Below are 21791 nucleotides of genomic sequence, written 5' to 3'. Positions count from 1 at the left end.
AGGTTGCTCAAAGCCCCATCCAACCTGGCCTTGAACACTTCCAGGGATGGGGCATCCACAACTTCTCTGGGCAACCTGTTCCAGTGCCTCGCCACCCTCATAGTGAAGAATTTCTTCCTTGTATCTAATCTAAATCCTACCCCCTTTGAGTTTAAAGCCATTACCCCTTGTCCTATCACTACATGCCCTTGTAAAAAGTCCCTCTCCAGCTTTCTTGTAGGCCCCCTTCAGGTACTGGAAGGCTGCTGTAAGGTCTCCCCGGAGCCTTCTCTTCTCCAGGCTGAACAACCCCAACTCTCTCAGCCTGTCTTCGTACGAGAGGTGCTCCATCCTTCTGATCATCTTCGTGGCCCTCCTCTGGACCCCTTCCAACAGGTCCATGTCCTTCTTATGTTGGAGGCCCCAGAGCTGGATGCAGTACTCCAGGTGGGGTCTCACCAGAGCGGAGTAGAGGGGGAGAATCACCTCCCTCAACCTGCTGGCCATGCTTCTTTTGATGCAGCCCAGGATACGGTTGGCTCTCTGGGCTGCAAGAGCACATTGCTGGGTCACATTGAGCTTCTCATCAACCAACACCCCCAAGTCCTTCTCCTCAGGGCTGCTCTCAATCCATTCTCTGCCCAGCCTGTATTTGTGCTTGGGATTGCCCCAACCCATGTGCAGGACCTTGCACTTGGCCTTGTTGAACTCCGTGAGGTTCGCACAGGCCCACCTCTCAAGCCTGTCAAGGTCCCTCTGGATGGCATCCCTTCCCCGCAACGTGTCGACTGCACCAGTCAGCTTGGTGTCGTCAGCAAACTTGCTGAGGGTGCACTCAATCCCACTGTCCATGCCACTGACAAAGATGTTAGACAGCATCGGTCCCAATACCGACCCCTGAGGAATGCCAGTCATCAGTGGGTCTCCACTTGGACATCGAGGCGTTGACCGCAACTCTGAGTGTGACCAGCCAGCCAATTCCTTATCCACCGAGTGGTCCATCCATCAAATCCATGTCTCTCCAATTTAGAGACAAGGATATCGTGCGGGACAGTGTCAAAGGCTTTGCACAAGTCCAAGTATGTTAGTCTCTTTCAGCTGTGCCTGAAGATGGAAAGGCACGGTGAACCTTGACCTAAGCACCAAACTGAAGTTGAGTAAGACTTCAAGCTTAGCTTGAAACCCACCTCAAAGGAGTTGTTGGTAAATTCCTCTTGTGAGTGGAAGAGCACAATTATATTATTTCATTTTTGCGGAGGTACTATACGAAGTTAGGATATTGTGTTTTGTTTTACATCTTGAGTGGGAGCGAGTACTGTTTTGTTCCAGGTTGCACACCAAGTACTCTTCCTTGGAAAGGCCATTTACCCTTCTGATGGGTGGATTAGCAAATCTCTCCTTGCCTGGGGGACAGTCAGAGGGGAAAATCTGGGCGTACTGATGGTTTGGGTGCTGCCTCTGAATCCGTGCTGAAATCTCAGAGATGCCCAAGGGAATTAAATGCTTGACTCCCATCAGAGTGAAAAGGAAGTCACGTGCCTAATCCTATTAGTGCCTGCGAAATTCCCAGACCTAATATTAGCTCCAGAGGTTGCTTCACTGAGAGATCCCTCTGAGAGTAAGAAAAAAAAATATATATATTGCTTCAGTGCAATTTGTTCTCCCTAACCACGTTATCGCATTGGAGTTAACAGGAATAATTTGCGTTCCATTATGTGCGGTACTTAATTTAGATAGGCCAACTGCCTTCTTGTACAGTTGCCAGCAAAAGAGTGCATAGTCTCAGGAAATAACAAGTTTGCAAGTTTCCCATCTTGCTCCGGTTCTGGGCCGGGGGTGGGGGGGGGATGTTGTTTGCTTGTTCCCATCTGACAGGAAACTAACCCTGGTCTGAGCAAATTTCCCTCCCCAAAAATACAGGGTTCCACTCACTCCGCAGCACATGGTTGTGTCTTGTCCACACCTCACACCTGCAGAATATTCAAAAGCCCTTTCATGGGAGCATTTCTTAGCAGTTTGAGAAGGTCTTCTCCATCCTTTAGTGAGTCATTAACATTCAATTCATCAGATAAGAAATAGAGGATTTGTCAGGCAAACTCATTTATCATGTTCAGTTAGTGAGTCTTGCTTTGAACCTACCTGCTGGCAGAGACAGCAAGCAATGCTTCCCCATCCTTCCCTACTGCAGAAGAGACAAATTATGCCATTATAACCGCAATAAATGCTCTGTACTGAAAACCTTCAACTTCTTAAAAAAAGGAAAAAAAGTTAATATAGACCTTTAAAATACTGGAAATTTGGAATAAAGCTTTGTACGTGATGGGAATTACATGATTATGTGCTGGGTGTAACATGAGAGGAACAAAGCAGCAAAACAGGGAAAAAGCCCTAACGAAGAGGGAGAGCTTAGTCTGCCCATTTGGCATCGATTGCATTTTCCTTACACCTTGTTTTTGTGCAACTGCTTAAAGTAACGCCTTACAGCTAGAAGAAAGCCCACTTGTGCATAAAACGAGCTGGCCTCGTTTGCTCAAACATGACACTTGCAGAGGTTGCGTGAGGAGAAGAGTAACTGCAATGGGAAGGATTTTCCCCGGGGAAGCCTCAGGAGATCAGCTGAGCTCTGTGGCACAGTGGACCCCAGTCTGCAACCTGCAAACCAGCTTTGCTGTACGGAGGCAAAGTGCAGAAGAGGGCGGTCGCAGTCCTCCATCTACTGTCCTCTCTTGCCTACAGAGAGGTAAGAGTAACCATATCAGCCCTATGGGGCTATTTTCTGGCTGCTAATCCCTAGGGAGACAATTATACACACCCCAGTCACCGCAATGGTCTGAATAAGGTTTAGCTCAAATAAACTCATCATCTTAAATGTAAATGGAGATATTTGATGGCCAAACAAGCTGCAAGGCCCATATGCTGCTCCACAACTCCTGCCTGGCTGGATTATAAAGCGGAGAGCTTTGACCAGATGGAATAAGGTGCAGCGTTGTCCTCCTTTCTGGAAACCACCATGAAAGGGCTCACACTTCCCCGGGGTGATGGGGGAAACATGAATGCCAGGGGAGAGCCCGAACCACTGCCAAGAGAGCCTTCTCTGCACGGACTGGAAGCAGGAGCCTGTAACAGGATACTTAAGTGTATCTGCATGGTAGAGGTCTATAATTAAAAGATGCAGCTTCCAGCCCTAATCTTGACTATATACTTTGCTACAGCTGAATTAAAAGATGGGAAAAAAGGACAGTGTAGCACTTTCCTGCCTTTGACAAGGAGCTTTGGGCTGATGGGAAGTGTACGAGCAATAGCATTTTCCTGAAAATACTTGTAGAGTTTGTACTTCGTTGCAGCCAAGGTGGGAGGAGATTTATACGTGTTCTTAAACCCTACCTACTTGCTGCCTTCTACTGATTTTCCTCATAAATGGAGCAACTGTTAGCACGTAGCTGCTTATAACTTCATTGGACAAGTAAATAAAAGAGATGTCACAAGACAACTAGGCCACTGCTGAATTCAGCTTTTGCAAATGTTGCCCTACATCAGTGAGATGAAAAGCAAAGGCAGTTCACATCACAAGTCACAGTGAAGAAAAGAAAAACAACCTGTCCTCAGAGTCAACTGTGCTCTGTACCGTGTTCTTTGCAATCAGTCCCTGCCTGTTATATCCTGTCAGTTATGCGCCGGTGTCTGTGCAGAGGCATTTACCACAGATGGCAAGGTGGCATCTGCTTTTGGTAGTCTGCTTTCTAGCAAATGCCTTGGGAAGCAACGTACTTTGCCTTTCCAGCACTGAGCAGGAATGCCTGCTCCAGCCATGCCGCCTCAGGTGGCACAGCTCCAGCCCCAGCAAGCTCACCATATAGCCCACTGCAGTCCTGCCCCTTTGGCACATAGCTTTATCACAGCAGGAACATAATGATGTTGACATTATAGAATTCTACAGAATAGAAAAAAATAAAATACATAGACTATTTCAGTTGGAAGGGACCTACAATGATCATCTAGTCCAACTGCCTGACCAACTCAGGGCCGACCAAAAGTTAAAGCCTGTTGTTAAGGGCATTGTCCAAGTGCCTCTTAAACCCTGACAGGCTTGGGACATCAACCACCTCTCTAGGAAGCCTGTTCCAGTGTTTGACCACCCTCTCAGTAACGAAATGCTTCCTAATGTTCCGTCTAAACCTCCCCTCGTGCAGCTTTGAACCATTCCCAGGCGTCCTGTCACTGGATCCCAGGGAGAAGAGCTCAGCACCTCCCTCTCTACTTCCCCTCCTCAGGAAGCTGTAGAGAGCCATGAGGTTGCCCCTCAGCCTCCTTTTCTCCAAACTAGACAAGCCCAAGGTCCTCAGCTGCTCCTCACAGGACATGCCTTCCAGCCCTTTCACCAGCTTTGGTGCCCTCCTCTGGATGCATTCAAGGACCTTGAATCTATCAATCATACAATATATTGATATCATACCATGTATCATGATATACCGATATCATATATGGTATTATTGTGGCTGACAAATAAACCCCTAGAAGGGAAGAAGGCTCAGTGGAGTTGGGCAAGGGCGCTGGGCCCGAATAAAGCAGGGTGTGACTGACCACAGCTCTTGCAAAGCAAGCTGACTTCAGCTCAACACAAAAGGGACCAGAGGGTGGCCTTTGTTTTAGATAAACAGCTATCAACAGTTGAGTGAATCAACGGGTGGTGTACACATCTCCCTGAGTTAGCCAGACCAGCACAGGGGGAATGAATCTGTAGCTCAGCCCCACACAGAATATAAAAACTGAATAACTAACAAAAGAATTTCAGAGAGCAACAGACTTGAGCTGGCTTCAACCCATGTATTCCTCACCAGCGACTGGGGATGCCCAGCATCGTGACAGTGAGCGTATCAGAGAGACCGGTAATGGAGATCACGTTGGCATTGTGCTTGAACCGTGTACTGCAATTGCTGTATTTTGCCAAGTGTAACTTACATTTGTATTGTGTTGTGTTTTCAGTATAATTTGGATCACACCACTAAATCAGAAATCCCATGTGACAACTATCTTCAGACAAGTAAAGTTGGTATTAAACATTACACCCTCCACATGTGAGGTATCTAAAAGAACCCGGTCAGAGTCTCAGACTCTGACATATATATATATATATATATATATATATATATATATATATATATATATATAAAATTATAGGTTCATGGATGTGAATCCATAGGGTGGCAAAATCCAGAAGAGTATTTCATTAACCCATACCACAGTTACCAAGCTTGTATCTACCTATAAAAATCTGTTATACTTACATAAAGTTCTGTTTGATAGATGCTCTCAGTCTGTCAAGCTTCTCAGGAGCAGATTCCAGTTTTAGAAGTACGTAGAAAGTGCATTCACCTGTTCCTCCCCCAAAGAGCACTCTGCCCAACGTAACTGAAGTCAGGAACATAGCACATCTAGAACATGAACTCGCTCCCAATGCAGCAGCTGATTGTGTCTGGTGTTGAGGACACAGCCTTGCTTTTATGGAATTCCTAGCTGTTTCCCCAAATATATTCATGCAGTATGGGAAGAAAAAGGGTGGAATAAGTGAGATTAAGGAATCTAGAAAAGCTACACCCAGAAAGTGCCACCACCACCACCATCAACTTCCTAATGTGTTTGCAAGTTAAAGAGAGGACGTGTAAGAAGCTCCACAACCTAAAGGTCACTGCGATGTGGACTGCTTAGTACAAGAAACAAACTGCCTAACAACATTCCCTGTGCCTTCATCCAAGTAGCAAACATTTTCTTCCATTTCCACAGCTACCTTACGCAGTGCTGCCCATCAGCACTGCTGCCCATCAGCACTGCGGTGGCACGCTGCCCCATTAACCCACCCTTGTCCATACACCCCGCTGCCTGACTGCTGCTGCTTCTCCAGTACGTGTAGTTGTGATCTGTTGACACCGGCGGGTTCAACAAGAGAAAGCAGCTCAGGAAAGAGGGCCTGCAGGAGGGCAGGGGGATAGGCCATGAGGGAAGACAGGTACCTCTGAGGACAAAAATTAACAGTAATGTCTCTTCTGTAGTGCGTGGCAAGACAACACCCATTAAGGAACAGAGCTCTACCATCAGTTGGCACTTTACTTTTCATGGCTTGGCTTTTGCATACATGTACTAGGGATCATACTATCTTAATCAAATGAATTCTTTATTATGATGTACTGATAAAAACCATCAACCCATATTTTTCACCTTAAAGCTGAAAAAAAGGAGCTCTGGAACAGAGCATTAAAAATTCCAGACCAAAATCATCAGCCTTTAAAAATGAATTATGGATCTGAGGAGATTCAATGGAGGCACAGAGATAAGAAAAGCAGTATTTGTGTGAACTAGGGAAGTTTCTACTTGTGTACTCTTAGAATCAGAGCCCATCCTCTCCACAAAAAGTCTGCCCATACAGTGACACACAGTACAACTCCTCTGTCATTTTAAGGCAGCTCAGCACAACCTGGACTATTCAGAGGAGCAAAGGATCAGGGAAGGGAAAACCTACAGGAGAAACCAAGAACTCAGTGCTTGCACAGTCTAGCAAAAAGATGACAGAGGAACATGATATCATACGCCTGTCAGTTGTTGCAGGCACAAATACCATAATGAAGAGCTAATGCCTTAGGGGACTGAGCAGGTACAGAAGCAGGCCAGGGATATACTAGAGGCAGGAATTGTAGAGATCATCTGCTGGGCAGCCTTCTGATAAAAATATGCGGAAGCAAGCAAAAATGGCAAGTGATCTTCCAGTGGGTCTTGGTTTGCCTTCAGGTGGGCGTGTATGATGTGGTATACAGCTGAGAAAAGGGGAAGGTCTTTATCTTCCAGTGGAAAATAGAAACTAGAAAGATGTCAGATTTGGAAAATCAGTTTAAACTACATCATCTGTCTGTACAGCCAGCTTACCCTGCTGGAGTCTCAACCTCCCAGATCATACAGCTTTAGGTTTATTTTGGAGGATTCTTCAGGAAAGGAACATCCCTCCCCTCCATCCTGGTCATTTGGAGGAACGATGCAAAACTTTATATACTGCTTCTATAAACGCTACAGTAATGCGCCATCCGTCTGCAGTTCTCAATGACTGGCCTAGTGCAGGGAATGGCTGTAGGGTTAAGCTTGTTCTGTACTCCCAGGCTCCCAGCCCCCATGAAACGATCTACCCAGATTATTGCTGCAGACACGTGGCCCTCGCATGGATCTGTCGGCAGGACTGAGACCAAAAAGCATAAATGGAAATAAAACCAACCAAAACAAAAAGAAAATAGCCCTTAGTGCATGTTTAGTTACAAAAACCAGAGTGGCAAATAGGAAAAGGATGCAGATCTCCCAGTTACATTATCGGCTACTTGCTCAGTAACATTGCCAAAACCCAGATACTGGGCAGTCACCCTTCTTCATTCAAGCATGACTGAAAAACCCTCTATGCCAGCATATTATGTACAAAATCACGTACAGTTAAAATAAGCAACTGAAAGCGTGAATGAGATTCTAATATACAGTACTTTCACACAGCCAAAGCCATTTTATTTTACAAGATGAGTCTTTTGCGTTAATCTTTTTCTGAAAGCCCAGTAAAAACAGCGTGAACTACTTAAGCAAAATTTAAGAGATGACTTACAAAGTAATATTTGCATAGCACTGTAAATCTGCGTATTTGTTTGGGCACAGTTCTTAGTAGAAACTACAGTAGGTGACAGGGTTGGGTTTTCTTAATAGCTTCTTGTTTTTAACCAGATTCAGACGCATCTCTTCTGAATGTCATAAAATCAAGTGTAGGAAATAACTGTAAAAATGTACAAAAATATATACACATGCACAGTAAATGCGTACCCTGTATACAGTTTTATTACTCGTTAGATTTGGCTAATAATGATCATCTGGTACTGACACTTCCCTCCGAATGACAAGTTTGTAACAAATCAGTCGGGTTAAGGATGGTGAGTTTTCTCAGAGGAGGTTGTTGTTAAAGCTACAGTACTTGCTGGTGATCTTTAGGAGCGAGCGACACGCCAGCTGAGAGTGGCTGCCTGGCCTTCAGGCAAGTGGCATTCAGTTGTCACAAGGTACAGCCCTGACAAAGCTGAAGCAAAATAGCACGAAGGGGCACAGCTTGGCTCCCTGCACAGATGCACATGCACGTAATAAAGGAGGTCCACAGAACCAGGTCATGCCTTGGGGAAAAAAAACATTCATTCCCGATTAGCCTCTGCTGCCCACTCTTCCTCCCTTCGCAAATTAGATGTTAGTGTGACTAGGAAATTGGTGTGTTTTTCTTGAAAATACAGCGTGGCCAAAATGAAAAAAGAAATAAAACTTGCCTAAGACTGCAAATTGGTAGTAGTAGCCCCCACACTACAGAATACTTCCAATTTAGATTTAAAAAGTACTATTATATTCCACTTTCTGCTGAAGCGTCTATTTTTAAAATACATTTCCTCTTAAAAGGATAAAATGCTGCTTCTGCTAATGTAAAGCTTTTTAGAAATAGACAATCAGCTGCACTCAAGTACTCTCAAAAGTGAAAGTGAGTAAATTAACTTTCTTCCCAGTTTTCAGAACTGAAGAGTGGCTTGTAACTACGGGTATAACATTTTAAGAAATACAGGCAGCTTTCCATAAACCTAGAGAGGCCAAGGACAGGAGAAACATGGCACGTTTGGCTTACAGATGCTAATCCACTGTTCCCAATTCCCAAGCGTGAAATATTTTCATGACATTTTCTGGTGGCTACCAAACATGGCACAGACCCTATAACATTGAGTTCCAGAAAGTTTTCCCTCAAAACCATAGCAGGTAAAAAAAACCCACCACCACCACCAAAAAACCCCAAACCAAAACACCCACAATCTGCAAGGATCCTGATGCAGAGGTAGCTGAGACAATCAGATAAACTAGTTTTCAAGATAAACAGGGGGAAGTGTGGCAGACTAAGAGTTGCCATCTGTAACAAGGAGATAAGCCCTTCCAAACAAATTCTGACCCCAATCACGTGAACATGGCGAGGGTTACCTCTTAAGTTGTCACAGGGAGGTTTCACATTCGTATTAGAGTCAGAGTTTGCCTGCCCACATACACGCTTATCTCTGGTTTGCAAAGCTCCTGGCCATCGCGCCATTTTCTCAGGGCAAGGCTTTGGCCAGATGTGTCGGTGTTCCTCCTCCCTTCAGCGACACACCTTGCGGTGCTCCTCCTCCTTCCAGTGATGCACCTTGCAGCTCTCAGCATGACTTATCTGCTTCAAATCCCGGCTTCACCCAGCTCTGGAGCAGCCCGTTACAGATCAAAAAGTTCAGACATATGGAAACGAGGAGCTGTGACAAGCTGGGTCAAAGTACAAATTCAGCATTACCATTACAAGGATGGGCTTCTCTCCACAGGCATAAACCAGAATGTGTAGTAATCGTCCTCTGTGAACCAGAACCTTCACACTAAGTGACATAAGCACATGGGCATCCAGGAGACGCTGTGAGCTACCGCGGTGCATCCAATTTTCAAAGGAAATCTAGGAATTGATTTTTCACTTTTATTTGCATTGCCCTGCAGCATCTGAATGAAACACACTTGGGCTAGGTCTGTCCAATCTTGGCCTTAGCCTTCTTGGTATATACTTCTCCAAGATGCCAAAATGTGTGAATATTATCCGTCTTCAATCTGAAACACTCTGCATAGTGTGAACTCAGCATTATCAAAAGCTTCCAACCCCACATTTCTTTAATCAAAATGTACATGAAGCAAAACCAGATTTCGGGGTACTCCCAAACAGAAACTGTACCGTTAGCAATTATCAGATGTACAGTGACCCCTGCTTGCTAGTTACTCCAACTGTTAGTGAAGACCTTGTCCCAACTCCCTTCTATTGGTTTCATCAACGCCAGAGGGACCTGTTACCAGGTTGTGACGGCCTATGTGAGCAGGCCTGGGAAGCAGGACTTCTCTTCCCTAATAAAAGTTTTGCTCTGAAGCAGCAAAGTTGCATTATCGCTTAACACAACTTAAACACAACTGTGTCACTTCGGACCTAATGAGCATGTCAACCAGTGCCAAAATGCAGGAAGACAAAACCCCACCTATGTGAGACAATTTGTATAGGACTGGTTGAACTGCAAAGGTCCAAGTTCCAGCTAAGAGGTCATAACCGAACCATCTGCAGAAAATACAGGCAAGCAAATATACAGACATCAGCAGATGGAGACAAGTGGTATCACGTGGAAGTGAGCAGATACACTCACTTTTTCTGTGAATACTAGGCAATTAGGACAAAGGTAGTAGTCATATTCATTGGTCAGCAATTAAGTGTAGAGCCCTTCAAGATAAGTTAAAGCAGAACAAAAGGAACATACTTTGTACTTCCCATACTCTTTGTGCCAGAGACAGATATTTTGCTCAGTGATGCAAAGTCAGTTGCAAGAGCACATTCAGCCCACAATGAACAACAGAGAACTGTAATCTCTACTGAGCCAAGACCTCTGGATATCAGTTATCTGGTCCTTCTTCAGCATCAGCTTTTTGTGCCTTCCTAACTGAGAGATGCCACAATGCCAGCAGTCTCCGAGCTCTCCCACCAGGTTCTTAGACGTAGGTCAACATGATGCTACCTTGGAACTGCAAATCCCACTCTGAGAGCAACATCATTGTTCTTCATGACTAACGACAAGCGCTGCCAAGGCCAAGAGCACAGCATCTGTCCATATTAGTCTGAGAACCATTCATCTTCGGAGTCAATGCTGAACTCCATGGCAGTCAGCTTGCAAGTCCATACTGGAGAACATGGTATTTAGTCTAAACAATCAAGCAATGAATTAAACTTTTGAAATGTGGAAAGAGAAAACACTCCTATAGCTTTAAGTTTATTAAACCTAGCATGGTTGAAAAGCAAAAGACGAAAAACATGATATATTTTTGTTTATTATTGCTCTTAAAGGGCTTGGTAGTCAAATATACAAGCTATGTTCTATTAAACCAGAAGAAAATAAGATATAAAATCTATGCTCACTTTTCCAATCCAAGCCACCTGCTAATCTTCATTAGTGACATTAACTTCAGCTATTTCCAGTCATTTTAATTTATACATACTCTGTGTACGTGTGCATGCGCACGTGTATAAAAACCCCTGTTTGAGGAGATAAAGTTCAAAAATGAAGATATCTGTGTTGGTTTTGTACTGTTTTGTGCATTGCTGTATATTTCAGTTTTCCAAATGGTTACTGATATGTCTGTTTAGAAGAGCAAAATTTAAGTAACTGATGATGTATTTATTATATTTTCAAAAAGAAAGCATGACCAATAAGTTATAAGAAAATATGAAATGTTATTCTCCCCTTGATGTACATGCACTAATCCCATGATTCCTAATAGGGAGTTACATGCACTAAGAAGAGAAAAGAATCCTGTAAAGAGAAAGGCTATTAATTCCCTTCTCCTTTAAGCATCTCCCCTCTTCTCAGCATTAAGAAGGGACTTATTTTGTGAAATTCTTGTCATGCCCATTAATATACTGCTCAAAATATAAAACATAGTCAATGGTCAGTCCACTTTGCAAGCCTCACTCTGCTAAGCCAGTACAATTTATGTATACTCAATATCATCTTCAGGAAGCAAGTACACAGCATTTGTAACATCTTTCTAAGAAGCAAGAATCATATACCCATTACTGAACTACTTAAGAAAAAAAAAGAATAAAGAAAAGAAAGAAAAGCCCACTGCTTTTAGTCCTCTGGTTAAAAAACAGGGAAAAGTCAGAGAGTTATATTTATCAGCATTTGGAAGTCTAACCATATTTAAAGACAGAGTACAAAAACATCCAGCAAGGAAAACAGAGTCAGGGCTAGGCTCTGTTCTCCTCAATTCCCAAAGCATATTCCAAATTCCACTAACATTAACAACAGTTTTGCATCCCCTACCTTAGGGAAGATTTATTGAGGGGACCAAGATGACACACTAGTGCTGGGGCTACAGGTACAATGATTCAGTGAGGATGAGTCTAACAGGAGACAGACAACGTAGGTCATCCTTCAAATCCTCTTATTGAAAAGACCACAAATAAAAATCAAGCGCATGACAGAACAGTGATTAATGACCCCAAGTAAAATATTTTTCCAAGTTACAAAATTGCCCTTCCAGTGTTTGAAAACAGAAAAACCTGTAGGATAAGAGGTTACATTCCAACAGTTAGAGTAAATACGAAAATAAGGTAAATTATTACTCTCTTATCTTGGTTACTAGAGCAAAGATGAAAATAATGACCAGGGCTTTGATAAGATCTGCTCTTTACAAAAGTGAGATAAATATTCTAGTGGCAGCTGGGTTAAAAATACAGACCCCAAGGGTCAGCTTCTGCCCTCAGTTGTAGATCTGCAACCCATTTCACCAACATCTGAGCATAGCCAAATGCAGATTGTGGCCTTCAGACTTGAACATACAGGTAGTTTCCATCCATTTGCAAATAATTCTCCAGCTATGCATACAGTAGCAATCTACAAAAATCTCAGACTGTGCGTTTGTAAAAAAGAAAAAAAAGAAAAAAAAAAATAAAAGAGACACAGGTACAGCCATGATTCTGATCTCTAATTTTCAGTGAAAAAAACCAAAAGGTCAACAAGCAAAACTAAAGATATTTAAAATCCCTGAAGAGACCCCATACTTTTTCTAATGCTTAACAGCACAGCTCACCTTGCAATATACTTCACATTAACATCTAAAGCACGACCAAGTAGAAAGTGCAGCACACCCTATCATTACAGCACACAGGGTAGAATCTGGCCCCACCTGAATCAATGTCCAAACTCTCATTAAAAGTTCAAGAGATGCCAGTATTCAAAATCTGATTGCTACAGACCTCTCCTTTTCAAATTTTTGTAAAAGATGACATTTTGAAAACTATTGTGCTGATTTCTGCTGCTGCCTCCCAGTTTACTAAGAGAGGTTGGCCGAACTGGATTTTGGTGATGAGATGCAAACAGAAATAAAGGGAGAAAATGTCAGGACAATTGAATAAATTTCCTTCTTTGCACAACTCCAAATCCCATGGTCACCATTAATTCAGAAAACAAAACGTATGATATAAAACAGGGCAAACAACACTCAAGACTGAAGTAATATTTTGAAATTAAACAGCCTTGAGCAGTTAGCAGGAGATATGATGAAAATTTTATACCATTTTAATACTAGTGGATCTGTTCTATGGTATGTGCTGATCAATAACGCACTGCTTCCAAACTCCACTATCCATTCTCTCGCATTACAGAAGTTTTAAGACATTGCCTGAAAATAAAAAGTATCAGTGTAAGAAACAAATAGGATTTCATCTGTAGCCATGACAACATAGCCTTTCCAAAATGGCTCTAACCCAATGAACATCTGTCAATTAATTTAAGAAGGGTTGTTTTTTCCTGGCTCATTAATAAAAAAAGTTGGAAATCAACAAACATTACATTGGCTTTAGCAAGAGGAAACATTCAATGGCTCCTGTTGTAAAAGTGAGTGTAGTGCTCTTGACAGAAACCAGTGTATTCAGTCATCTGAAGATGCACGTGGCCGTGGCCAATGCCCTCTTTTCTCCCCCCACCCCCAAGTTCCCCAACAAAGCAAGAAAAATTAGTTTCTTCTTCCACCCCACCCCAGACTTTCTCCCATAGTTTGACTACAGTAATCCTTAAACAGGCAGAAAGTTGATGCGTTCTCTTCAGTTGATGCCTCCAACTTCTTCATTCTTGGCTCAAGTTTTATTCATTAATATTAGTCATCAGTCATTAAGAAAAAGATAGTTTCTAAGTGTTTGTTGTTGTTTTTTAACTGAAGTTAATTGGATACCATAGTCTGGTTATACGTGCTGAACTGCAGCTGTCAGTTATTCCTTTTTCTTGAATTCTTGGTTGCCATAGCTGGACCCTTTTTCTATTTCAGTTACTCCTATCAGTCTACGAACTCCAAAGGAAGCTTTAAAATATAACAGAGAAATGGGAGGCATATTAAAACCAGTTCAAGGATTTAGGAAGTTACATGTAAACACACAAGCAGAACCAACATGAGTTAACCCAATCCTGAAGACAGTAGTGACTACGGACCAACAGTGCACTGTATGAGGCTGCACACGGATCACAGGTCAGATGTCACCAAAAGAGGAGGACAATCCAGATTTAAAAATGTAATTAATGCTTCTATGTTGATTAACAGGACAGGTAGTATGAACACTGAAGCATGTTCCACCCCCCACCCCTCCCCCCGCCCCCATATGGGTTTGCAGGGGGTTTTTTTGTTAGGGTTTTTTGTTTGGGAGGAGGTGGGGGTTTGGGCTTTTTGTATTTTTTTTTTGTTTGGTTGTTTTTGTGGTTTTGTTTTGGGTTTGTTTTTTTTTTTTTTTTAAATTCACAGACAAGGTGTGCAGTAGGACTATTTTCTCTTTCAGGCACCATAATAATGGGCTACAAGACTCACTTGCTATTGATTGCTATAGATATTGCTTAAGATATGAAGGCAAGCCTGCCTGGATTAAAGCTTTTGAATAATAAAAATGCTATACAATATAAAGACTACAGTGAGCTCCAAGTACTCTTCTGCAAGTCCCATTCATATTAATTAATATACAGAACTTATTGGAGGTAATGGATCCTGTTACATGTCACTTTGGGCTTAGCATCTTATCTGTTTTTATTACCTGCTCCAACAAGTCCCAGGAATGCAAGGATAAGGAGAGGTGATCCACTTGCAAAAACTCCAAAGCCAAATGTGAAGAGAGGAGAGAGGAGAACTGTGGCCCAAAAAAGAAAGTTTAGGAGAGTCCATGGTCTCCTAGGAGGTTTAAACTGCTGGCCAGGAAATACGCCTTCCTGATTATACATCTCTTGCAAAGCATCCTGGGAGAAAGAAAAGATAGGAGAAAACATGTTCATAATGTTTGCACCAAGCACTCCAACACTAGTCAACTCCAGGACAACGTCAAGGACAGTATCTGTAGTAAATATGCATCAAGAGTACACAGCATCCACTTCCATCTGCTGTCACTTATTTGGGCATTTCTGCTGACTGCCGAGGCTACCATATTAGCCCTTTGAAAGCAATCTTGGCCACCATCAGAAACTGAAACCGTATCGGCCTCTCCACTACCAAATACCTTAATCTCTTCTCTTATTTGCTTAGGAATTTAGGGCAGCGTCAGGCCAGAGGCCAATTCAGACACTACCTGCCTCTTTGCTGGATGCTTTTTCTTCCCATTTTTACTTCCAAAAAAGGTCAGCATGACTTAGCAAAGCACAGCAGAAAAATGCTGTATATACAGCCAGAAGAGGAAGGCAAAGCACAAGCTAACCAGCAGAGGCAGCGCTGTGCTAGCCATCACCCCAAGACTTCAACAGAGCAGTTGCATCCTGAGCTGAGCCTGCAGAGAGATGCAATCATGAAACACACCACTCCAAGGAGCAGCGTGCCCACAGCCTTCCCTCAGTTTGTAAAAATGTTCTGTAAGGTTTCCAAGCCATTACCAAGGATGGCTCAAGTTTGGCTATTTCTTATTTTTCCCCACTTAAGCTGTTTTTCTTTTAGTTTCCCTTATGAAAGGCTGAGAAGCACAAGGCGTTCCTTGCCAGTAACACAGCCTTTTGAGGACATACCCTTTGTGCGGGAAGAGCACTTTAAGGATTCCAGTTACAACATATTGCTACCACCATAAGATCAATATGTAAAATATCCACATATATAAGTAATACCTCCCCAGCAACACCTCACACCAAAGCTGAACGGGGTCCAGCCAACACCAGCAAGGAACACCAAGCTCTCTATCTGCAAGCAAAGCAGAGCATTCTGCCCAAGGAATGGTGCCAAGCGGAGTGAATGCACTGTGCTACATCTGCTTAACTCTGCATTTATCATTTAACAAAGCAGGAGCCAAGCAGAGAAAGACCACCCCTGTAATGTACACCTTAATGTCTGCTCCTCCAGCCAGGCAATGTCAGAAGGAATTCTTGCATCTAAGAGCCTTTTCACAAGGAAATTACGTGATAGCATGTCCCTGACAACAGGAGGCGGGATTCAAGGATCCCAATTTCTATTTTTTCTTTTTTAAACTCTCTAATCCCGTATTACACTAACTGACCCACAAGCTAGTTTGATACACCTGCTAATGGGAGGTGGGGGGAGAAGATGATGATAGCTACTGCTCTTTGCAAGATAACTTTTCTGCCCTTAGCTGAATTAGAGCTTAGGTATTCAAACAAATAAGCTTAAAATGAACAAAATGAAACTCAGAAGGAGACTTCCAGACCCTTACAAACAAGCTGCTGCCTACCTACAGGCTAAAGCGTAAGCTTGGAAATGCTGCAGCACAGGTCATCATAGCAGAAGAAAGCCCAAGACAGTTAAAGTTTCTGTGCTCCTCTGTTTTCCCACAAAGATAAGCAACACAAAAATCAAGACACACATTTCAAGTTCAGCAATCCATCAATTAGGGCTGGGCAACATTAATTACAGTTCTCTCCTCCTCCCCACAGAACTGTTAAATCTGTGGTCAAGAAATTAACCATCTAAGGTAAAAAAAAAAAAAAGAAAAAAAAAGACATGAGGAAAAGCTTTGAGCTGTTTGAAGGCATGCTGGCCATGTGCTACATCAGTCTCTGGCAGCAGATCCCTGGGACTGTCTGTACCATGTCACACATCGCTGCAGAGGTATTACCAGGAGGCAGAAGGAAAGTGACAGTGGAAGAAACATGAAAGCAAAGGACAATTGCAGCTAAGAGCCAGGACCGGCTGTCCCTGACATACAGTTATCACTCTTCTTGAGTGCCTAAAAACACCCCAGGGAAAATGGAGCTTTTAGAAATGTATGACAGAGACCCAAGAGCTGAAGAATATAAAGAGACGGTGGATTGCTATTAGCCTTCTACAACTCAGGCATATCTCTGAATCCCACTGTGCTTCCTGGCAATTTGAGACCCACTCACTAGCCAGCCCTCTGCAGCCAAGGGGCTCTTCTGTACTGCTCCTTCCAGCAGTGGATGGCTGCCAAATTAGACTATAATATTTCCATCTCTTCTCTCCATCCAGTGGAAGAGTGTGCATTACTCAGTGCCTTAATACACTACCCCTGTGAAAGTCCCAAAAGAGAGAAAAGAAAGCAAAGCTGTTTACCTTTTCCTGGTAAAGCTTATGAAGCCAGTTTGCAGCTTCCTTTTCATCTTGAGGGATATCTTCCAGAGGAAATCTCCTAGTTTAGTAGAGAGATTAAAAAATGGAAAAAGAAAAAAAAGAAGAAAAAAAGAAGAATTAAGGAAAATCCAGGTATTTGACTTTAGACCTCTACTAGGGAAGATCTTCCATTTAATGAAGGGCATAAGCTACAGATAATACTGTCACTAACGGCAGAGGTCTTAAACACAGAGAATAACTGGGACTTCAGTAAAACCCAGTTCTGCACCTAAAACTCAGATTCCTAAGATAAAAGAAACTGTCCAAGCTCCTATCAATTTCAGAGCACATTAGTAAAACAAGCATTTCCCATTCAAACACTGTTCTTCCTTCACCGGAACCGCCACCAGTTCATTCCCAGTGAGCTCAGACTGAGGCACCCAGACCTGGGGAAAGACAAGCAAGTGGCAAACCCCAGGACAACTGTTCATTACATTTTGTTAGTGAAAACCCCATTTTGGAAGGAATGGGAGGGGTGGTTAAAAATTGACTTTGTACCAACTCTAAGGAAAACATCATCTTCTACAGCAACTGCACTTCTCTCTCCGTGTCTCTCCAGCCCTACAGACTGAGGCATGCAGTTCTGGGTGCATACAAAAATTATGCCCAGCTCCAGGTACTAACCTGTCCTCACTGAGAACAGGCACCTTTTAAGAGCCTCCTTCTAGTGGTGAAGAGCCAACCATTTTCCTGCATTCTTTTATTTTCCAAGATAGACCACTAACACGCTCACACAAATCTCCTTTCTCGGTGGCACACATCTCAGTCAAGGGACCAATTCAGACAGAAGTTGCTCGGTTTGTTGAGGGCAGACACACACCTTAACCTCAGCTCGAACATATTTTGGCAAGACTTGGACTGCATCAGGGCCTTCCTAAGTAAGAACAGAAGGGTGACCTCTGGGAGGGCTCTAGACACACTGATCCCAGACACAACTTACTTGCTGCTGCTCAACCGGGGAACATATTTCCGCAGTATGAACTAAAGCCTTCAAGTCTGCAGCAGCAGAGGGAAGACATTCTAATACATTTCTAATAATTTCTGCATCCCATAACACCAGATTTTACAGATTTACTTTCATTAGCTCTAACAGGAGGAGCTGCTCAATTAATATAAACAATGCTCAATAAAAGCTCAGTAAAAAGTACTTTCCTGAGAGCTTTCTGGTAAAGTTGTTGCTGTATTGCTATCACCACTAGAGGGTACTCACAGCAATAACATTTGGTAATTTAGCTGATTATTTTCTCTGGAGCCAGTCAGGAGAAAGGCTGGATCCTCTGCAGAGCACTAAGCTTCTTACCTCTGCACAGGTAACTGCATACGCATATACCAAGAACAAAAGCTTACGTGTTTCCTTCCTCTGAGCTAAGCTAAGTCTGCTGGCACATTAAGGACACATTCAATTTTCAGCAAAAAGACTGTAAAAATAGTTTCCTTATTCTCATAGCTTCCTCTCCAAAACAGAGAAAAAGCTTCAAGTGTAGAAAGGCATCTTGAGAATGTTGATTCAGTCCACAAACATATTTTAAATCAAAACTATCTGAACATAGTTATTAGTTTCTTTAATAGGGTACAATTAGTAATTTTACCTGTCAACATTATCCTCAACAGAATTTTATGAACCTAAACCTCTTCTAACAACCATTGAAAACTACATTTCTCTTCTTTCCTCCCACTACCTCACCAATAAATAAAACTAACTTGCATGTCCATTAGCAAGCCATATGATATTTAACTGAATGCAGCCGCTCTTCAATGTATAATTATACAGATGTACATCCATGCACGTGTACCCCAGATCTAGACAGACATGCTACATGCATCTGCTGGCAGTATGGAATTACAGGTGGCAGCTGCCTGACCAGCTGTTTTGCTAGCTGGTAAATTGTCTGCTCACTTTCCTCATCAGGAATACATCTGGCAAATGTAAATAGGCAAAATGAAACCCCTTGCAAATGAGTGACCCCATCTCTCTCCCCATCATCTCTGCAGCCTTCTTTCCAACTGAAAGACTAAAATGTTGTGAAAGTTGCAGCATCTGAGAACACAACTGGAACATGTGCCCTTCCCTTCTCCATTAGGGCTGCAGCACTCTGCCTCCCCTGGGATAGCATTTCTTCACAAAAATGTTGCTGCTATACCTCGACACAATGGATAATCAGTGTGATTCCCTACAAAGTCTTTCACCCTTGGAGGCTCTGGCAAGACACACCTGTCCTGTAGAAGGACAATGTATAGAGCCAGTGCCACAGATCTGCAATGCACAGACCCATGGCCAGAGTGGAAAGGTGTGGGAGGAAGTAGCAAGGCTTCCCCCCTGCCCTTTCTTTTAAAAGCCAAACATCAACCTCATCATCAGAATGTAGCAGTATTTTCCAAAGTGTGAGTGAAGTCCCCAGAGAAGCAGAAGTGAATTGTCAAAAGAACTGTGGAAAGAACAACCAGGTCGTTTGTCAGGTACAAACATAAAAGGGAAAAGAAATTCAACAGGAAAGGGTTGGTAGTTTTTATGATCACAAGGAAGCCTTTAAAACAGAAGGCAACAAGGAGAAAGCAAGAAATAGAAAGCGTGTGTGTGCATGTGTGTACGTGCTGCATGGAGTTAGGTGGTTTTCTTTCAGGCAAAAGAGTAATGAGGGATGTGAGGAATGTAGCACCTCATTCATGCTATATCTGAATTTCAGCATTATTTAACTTCTAATCTGCTAATCAAACCATGTGAGAGAAGGAGAGAAACTGGCACAATAAGGAGCTTTACACGATTTACTACAAGAGACTACTCATGTTGGACAGGCTGTTTATACTATGCATATGCTCGCAGGGGACTGGGAAAGGGGCAGAACAGTTGGTTTTCTGTTCCCAGCAGAGAAACAAAAAATGCAGACTAGTGCCCTCACTGCACAAAACTTGGGGAAACCCCGTAACAACAATGTGGTCGTACCCAGGCTTAAAAAGTCTGCCTAGTGCTCTCTGACTTGCTGGGTGATATCATGGGATCTCACACATTAAAGTGAACTAAAGCAAGGTGGAAACGGGGAGGTCTTTATAGCCTGCAGAGAAGCTTGAAGGACAAGGAAAAGGGGACTACAGCAAAGGACATTACCCTGTAAAATCTGAATACACTTCAACATGCTAAAGCATGCATCTTAGGGCTCACCTCCATCATTATATGCTCACCTTACACACATATCTGCTTCATATTTCTTTCCATAAAGAATTCCTAATAAAGACGGGTTCTTGTTTCCTCTGAAATTTAGTGTTACATCATACACTGCTGAAACTGTTACAAAAAAGAAAATATGGCTGTTATATCAGCAATTCTAGCAACCGCGTTGCCGGCATCCTTGCATTAGACAGCAACAGGGCCCTGTGCAAGCCTTCCATTAATGATGTCAGGTAGCAGAGTCCTTCACTACTTTGTGTTTACATGTTGTATTTATCTGTATCAGCCACCTGACATTCCCATCTACGTAGCATGTGTGTTATCAAAACACAAGACAACTTGATGAACTAAGCAACAATGACATACACGAAAGGTTTATTATTATTTAAGACTGGTACCTGAGAGTTACGTTTCACAAATTAACGGCTGACATGCTGAATACTTATTACTGCAAACTGACTAACTGTAATGGACATAATGAACAACAGAGTATATACTACACTGTGCTACACAGAGTATACTAAACACCACATCACAATTAATGCAAAGAACAAGAAGCAACTTGCCAGTACCTGTTCCCCTGAGACACTGGACAGCAGTGGTGAAACCTTTGGTTCTGGGCAACAGGTGGTATTTCAGTTTAGGCAACCCCTTGGATTCAGCTACCTCCATACTGATACGATGCTTGGTCTCTGTAAAACGAGTTCCTTCACAGTACAGGAGAAACTAGTACAAGACAAAAGGCAAAAATAAGGACATCTTGAGATCAAAAGAAACCAAGCAGAACACTGAAAATATGTGTAAGATAAACATACATCCATGCATGTGCACACACTTCAATTGTCTCATTTGATCATCAAGTATTAGGCATAAGCACCACCTCACAACTCCTTTACAATTATATTTAATTTAATAACACTGGTACCAAATTTAAGGCGACAAAAAATCTAAATGGTTATACGTGAAACATTTACTTAAAAAAAAAAATCCCTGAAGGCTTTGGCTGGCTGGTGATGGACTAATCTACAAATCAGAAAAAGCAATCCAAGTATCAGTACATGACCACTTTAGGAAAAAACATATTAATCACTAGCTACTTCATTTAAAATTTGTACTGTACAACCAGAATTACTCATCTGAAGACAAACTTGTTTGTCTGAAAGCTTTTCTGATTTTTTTTTTTTGTATTTATATCAGTTGTGCTCATAAAAAACAGTGCCTTTCCCTAAAACCTGTACCTTGTTCATCTTGTAAGGCACCAATCTGACTGTGGTATCCTAAGTAGCTATTAAAGACTTAAATCCTCCCATGCTGACTTCAAGCAGCACAAAACATCGATCTGTCCTTCTCCAGCCTCTATATTGCATCTGCTCTAGTTGACAGAGAGACGGACCAGAAGCAATGCAAAGCCAAGAGCAGACAAACAAAGCCCTTCTGAGAGCCCTAGGGTGAATTTCTGTTTATC

General features: G+C 42.6%; 1 protein-coding gene across 8 annotated transcripts in view; it reads right to left on the bottom strand.

Annotated features, from left to right (window-relative positions):
- Window positions 1-7406: 7406 nt before the first annotated feature.
- Window positions 7407-21791, bottom strand: part of AGPAT3 (1-acylglycerol-3-phosphate O-acyltransferase 3) — a 108019-nt gene continuing 93634 nt past the window's right edge. For 6 of the 8 annotated variants that reach the window (XM_072847542.1, XM_072847523.1, XM_072847514.1 and 3 more), the window contains 5 exons: window positions 20899-21052; window positions 20341-20443; window positions 17107-17182; window positions 14642-14840; window positions 7409-13923 (listed from right to left, as the gene is read on the bottom strand). In XM_072847542.1, coding sequence (XP_072703643.1) covers window positions 13835-13923; window positions 14642-14840; window positions 17107-17182; window positions 20341-20443; window positions 20899-21052 — 621 coding nt within the window. In that variant the 3' untranslated portion in view covers window positions 7409-13834. Of the gene's footprint in view, window positions 13924-14641; window positions 14841-17106; window positions 17183-20340; window positions 20444-20898; window positions 21053-21791 lie in introns of all 8 variants that reach the window. The other 2 variants (XM_072847560.1, XM_072847569.1) reach the window with 1 other exon arrangement.

Source organism: Ciconia boyciana, chromosome 1, assembly GCF_034638445.1.
Source record: "Ciconia boyciana chromosome 1, ASM3463844v1, whole genome shotgun sequence".
In the NCBI taxonomy this organism is placed as follows: Eukaryota; Metazoa; Chordata; class Aves; order Ciconiiformes; family Ciconiidae; genus Ciconia; species Ciconia boyciana.
This window is presented reverse-complemented; position numbering and strand designations above follow the sequence as displayed.